The following is a 3,235-nucleotide window of genomic DNA, read 5'->3' on the forward strand; positions in this document are numbered from 1 at the left end:
TGATGGTACATTGAGAGGATCATAACCATTGCAATGAAACAAGGTGTATGATTTGTTGAATGTAAAACTGATGAACTGCCCTGTAAACTAAACGTTCGCTCAATTCACAATAAAAACACAAAATGGGCAAAGCACAAGAACAGACACTTCTTTAAAGCAGACATTCAAGTGGCCAAGAAACATGAAGCTCCAGATTATTAGCGATTAGATCAAATCAAAACAATCAGATAGCCTCTTACTCCGGCATTGATAACAACAACAACAATAATAAGAAATGCTGCTGACAGCTGAAATGCCAACAACAGAAGAATGGTTAAACACGCATACTGTGTTTAAACATACGTACTATGGAATACCATGTAATGTTGATGGATCTGCGAAATGCCTCACAACATGGATGAACCTGGAGGACATTCTGCTGAGTGAAGTGAGGCAATCACAAAAGGACAAAGATTGTACGAGACCACTTCTAAAAGGAAAATATTTTCTTGCTTATAGAAACATTTGATGATGGTAGTATTATTAGGGTACTAGGGGTGGGAGGGAAGGGAAAAGTATTCACTGGGCAGAGGGGAGACACATGTTAACTTGGATGATGGGGAAGGCAGGATACAACAAGAGGGCGGTTGGCACAGAAAGATGAAAGCAGTGGAAGACTAAGGAATGTGAGAGAGTGAACAGAGGTAAATACTGTTAACGGATGGACACGGAGGGGATTGCAATCATTGTAATGACACGAAGTGTATGATTTGTTGAATGTGGGATTAATAATCTGTTCTGCAATCCTTCATTCAATTCACAATAAAACATTTGTCCACAAACACCACAGCATAGTCCAAGGACGACAAAAACCAATGCAAACATTGGAACTAGAGTCTCACCAACCCCTCCCATGGGCACCCTGCAACGCTGACCCACACTGGCACCGCCTCTCAGGGACCAGAGGATCTCAAACTCCAGGCTCAGAAGAATCAGCTATAGTCAGACTCCAAAAGAACAGGTGGGAGGAGGAAGCCAGAGGAGGAGGGAGCAGGGAAGAAGGGAGTCAGAGGAGGAGGAGGGAGCAGGGAAGGAGGAAGGCGGGGAGAAGGGAGGTGTCTCATTTCCCCCACAGGTGCTCAGGAGGTCCAGGCAGCCAGGACCTCCTCAGAACACAAGGTTGCAGACAGGTACCTGGGTTCCGATAGAGGTTAGTGGGCATAGCTGGTGCATGGGTGTCTATCAGCCCCACGATCTTCATGTGTCCGTACTGCTTGGCCAGCATCCGGGCCGTGGCGCCACTGTGGTCTCTGGTGTCCACTTTGACCCCCTGGAAACATCATGAATGGAGAGACGTTAGGCACCTACCCTTGGAAGCAGCCTCACTTTCCAGGCCCCTGAATGAGGAGGAAGTGAGTGGCTTCTCAACACCACAGCTGGAAAGCTCCGCTGGGAGGTGGGGGTGTGTGTGTGTAGACACCTGGTCCAGAGAGAAAGGGGTGAAGGTCTGTCTGGGGAGGGGGTGTGACCTGGCTATGCCCAGCTGCTATCTCACTGTCAGGCTTTGGCTATGGCCCACCACGGTGAGGGGGAGGGGAGAAACTGGAGCATCCAGCTAGCTTGGCTGACCCTCTTTACACAGAGAAAACTGAGGGGGGCTGCAGCCTCATTAGCAAAACCTCCTTGTGTAGCCCCATGACTCCTCTTCCCAAACAGCATTTGGTAGCTTTTCTCCCAAACCCTAAAAAGTAGTTCAGGGTTTCCAGCACAAAGAGTCTATGTTACAATCAACCATTATCAGTCATCCAAGATCAAACCTCTGACCTCGCGGTCCAAAGGACTTTACAGTCCTGCGCATTAACCCACAGTGCCACACCAGGACTCCAAATCATCAGTACCATCAGCTTCGAAAAGGTGGTACCAGACTGTCGATCCAGAACAAAAGTACGAGGAACCAAAGGAAAACCTTAGACCACTGAGCTTGAGAAGAAAGGGGAGAGAAGTGGACTGAGTGTTTGCTGGGAGGAACAGCTGACAAGGGAGACTGGGGAACAGCACGCCAGATGTGGGGTAACTACCTTGAACTTTTGTGAGCAGCTTTAATGACAGAAGGTGACGGCAGAGCACATTCACAGAGGCAGCTCCCACCCTCATCCACCTACCAACCCCCACCCCATGTCACCCTGAGAAAACCCTGCTCTCCAGGGGTTTGGATCCACATGGTTGGGAGCCACACCAGTGTGAGGTGGGGGCCAGCTGCCCGGCTCAGACCTACAGAACCTGCCAAGCCGCCAGACCATACTGGTCCAGCAGAAACCCTCAGAACCTGCCCCCTTGTCCCCAGCCACCCTGTGGTCCTCACAGACACTAAAACCAGCTCCATGAAGGGCCTCCGTGAACTACTTCCAGATTGAGGGCCCTGAGCATAGAGCACACTCAGACCTATGGGAACTCCATCTAGGGCCGGAACTCCGCTGTCCCAGTCTCCCTGTAAATACCTTGTGAGCTCCTTGATTGGCAGGACCCCTCAGAGCTTTCTTCTTTCCGGGTCCAACAGCTGTACTGGTTTTGTGTTTTCCCTTTCATTGTTTCTGTCTGCTTGTGCTTTCTTCTCCTTCTCTCCCATAACTCCATTTTCCTGTCCCTCTTTATTCTTTAAGTTATCATATTGTTCTTCTCCACCACTCGTCTGTCAGTGTGTCGTACTGTGGTGGCTTGTGTGTTGCTGTGATTCTGGAAGCTATGCCACGGGTATTTTAAATACCAGCAGAGCCACCCATGGTGGACAGGTTTCAGATGAGCTTCCGGATGAAGACAGACTAGGAAGAAGGAGGGAGAGGCAGACTACTTCCGAATATTTAGTCCCAGAAAACCTTGGGACACTGTCAGCACCAGAATATTGTCAGATATAGCGCTGGAAGATGAACACCTCAGGTTGGAAGGCACTCACAACGCGACTATGAAAGAGCTGCCTCCTCAGAGTAGAGTTGACTGCAATGACCTCGGGACCTTCATTTGCTGATGGGGCACAACTCAAAATGAAGAGAAACAGCTGTAAACAGCCATTAATAATCGGAACATGGAATGTACCAAGTATGAATCTAGGAAATTGGGAACTGTCAGAAATGAAATGAAACGTATAAACATGGATATCACAGACATTAGTGAGCTGAAACGGACTGGTATTGGCCATTCTGAATCTGACCACCACATAGTTTACTATGCCGGGAATGACAAACTGAAGAGGAATGGCATC

General features: G+C 48.8%; 1 protein-coding gene across 1 annotated transcript in view; it reads right to left on the reverse strand.

The window, feature by feature from the left end:
• Nucleotides 1–3,235, reverse strand: part of ANKS3 (ankyrin repeat and sterile alpha motif domain containing 3) — a 25,229-nt gene that overhangs the window by 14,419 nt on the left and 7,575 nt on the right. The window contains exon 5 of the mRNA XM_006874892.1: nt 1,174–1,309. Within this exon, the coding sequence (XP_006874954.1) occupies nt 1,174–1,309 (136 nt within the window). The remainder of the gene's footprint in view (nt 1–1,173; nt 1,310–3,235) is intronic.

The sequence above is a fragment of the Chrysochloris asiatica genome, unplaced genomic scaffold (genome assembly GCF_000296735.1).
Source record: "Chrysochloris asiatica unplaced genomic scaffold, ChrAsi1.0 scaffold00305, whole genome shotgun sequence".
NCBI classification, from domain to species: Eukaryota; Metazoa; Chordata; class Mammalia; order Afrosoricida; family Chrysochloridae; genus Chrysochloris; species Chrysochloris asiatica.